The sequence below is a fragment of the Acyrthosiphon pisum genome, unplaced genomic scaffold, assembly GCF_005508785.2.
Source record: "Acyrthosiphon pisum isolate AL4f unplaced genomic scaffold, pea_aphid_22Mar2018_4r6ur Scaffold_316;HRSCAF=736, whole genome shotgun sequence".
NCBI lineage: Eukaryota > Metazoa > Arthropoda > Insecta > Hemiptera > Aphididae > Acyrthosiphon > Acyrthosiphon pisum.
This window is the reverse complement of record NW_021772569.1, coordinates 9150-10783: the sequence shown is the minus strand read 5'-3', so window position 1 is coordinate 10783 and position 1634 is coordinate 9150. Positions and strand designations below refer to the sequence as shown.

The 1634-nt window shown below is 44.1% G+C and overlaps 1 protein-coding gene across 1 annotated transcript in view; it reads right to left on the bottom strand.

Moving 5' to 3' along the window:
- Nucleotides 1–1414: 1414 nt before the first annotated feature.
- Nucleotides 1415–1634, bottom strand: part of LOC115035005 — a 1787-nt gene continuing 1567 nt past the window's right edge. Inside the window, exon 5 of the mRNA XM_029492640.1 lies at nt 1415–1530. Within this exon, the coding sequence (XP_029348500.1) occupies nt 1415–1530 (116 nt within the window). The remainder of the gene's footprint in view (nt 1531–1634) is intronic.

Below are 1634 nucleotides of genomic sequence, written 5' to 3'. Positions count from 1 at the left end.
CACTACGAAACCGTTTTCACGAAAAAAAGTTTCGTGAAAAAGCTATACACACTATCCACGAAATTCGACGAAAACGTGAAAACATGAAACGCGAAACGCGAAACATGCATAGTGTGGAGCGACCTTTACAATAGACATGACTTACCTACCTAACTATCTACCTGGCTGTACAACAAAACATACACTTTATACACTTTATGACGGATAAACAATAAAAAAGGGTCCATACTTCCCTCACCCGTAGGGTAACATCAAAATGACTAGAAGAAGAGAGCAACTACTAGATATGTTCGAGTTTGATGACAAGTATATACTCAAAAGAGAAACTCCAACTCCAAGGCAAGGAATCCACGATGAAGTATATCGAGTGGTGCTAAAGGGAGAGCTCAATACTAGTATCGAATTCCGTAAAGCGAAAGCCCGGTATGAGAGAGAAATCTTGGCAAAAAGGACCAAATATTCTTTCGAACTCATAGCCATACTGCCACCTATAATCACCCAGAACCCCAAGAATATCAAAGATCACATACTCCTGGAAGATGAGGTGGCGTTTCTCCAACAACAGGATCATGTGAGGCAGACAAGCAACCAACAACTGAGTCTTGAGAGAAGCGAACATGAAAAACAATTGTGTAACCAAGTAACGGAGAGCAGAAAAACCCCACCAACCGAGCTGGAGAAGAAAACAACTATGCCATCGAATAGCGACGAAGTCATACGCCTGACGGATGAGTCGTTGCGTAATGACTTACAACAATTGTGGAAGGAGGCTACAATCGCTTCATCACCAGCAGCACCAATTAAGACAAGGGATCCACCGTTATCACCTAAGGGCACTGATCAGACGGAATCCATACCAAGGATGACCAGGGCCGAACGCCGTACAGCAGCCAAACGTACCTGGTATAAGCGCAAGAAATAAACCATTACAAGGACCTACACTGTATATTATAATGTAAATAGTTTCTTTTTCTTCACCTTTTCCTTCTTTCAGGGAAAAACTTACATAAAAAAAAAGGGGGACTATGTAACGAATATGAAATATCACCCCGGCAATACTCACGACGCGCTATCCAGCGACGTCGCACATATATAACTAAATACCTCTTGACGGCCGGTAGAGAGCGCTCACCCCGTCAAATATATTACGCACCGGCAACTATATCATTAGAGGTAACGAGAAGTAACCCGAAATCTGTACGCGCACGGGACCCACCAACTACATATAAGGGAGCCAGGCCGCTATACAGTTACCTACCGTTCACTAGTCTTCACTAGTGTCTGGCTAATGCAAAGTATCTCTCGGCCACCTTAGGGAAGGTTAGAGTCACTGCGCATTCGGCCTAGATTAGTGGAGACTATACCCGCCGTTGTAAGTTCCGCCACCGCGCTCACACGTTCTCGGCCACCCTATTTAGCGAAGGCTAGAACTCGTTGCCGCTGGAGACGGTTTACCGCCGCCGTATCCATAGTCAACGACGTAGCCACCGCCACATTGACGAGATTGACGGAACGTAAGTGCTTTGTGGTCTGTAATAATATTTACTCGATACCCCAATATATAATTTCTATATTTAGTGCATCCGAAAACAATTGCTAATAATTCAAGTTCAGTTGTATAGTAACGCCGTTCT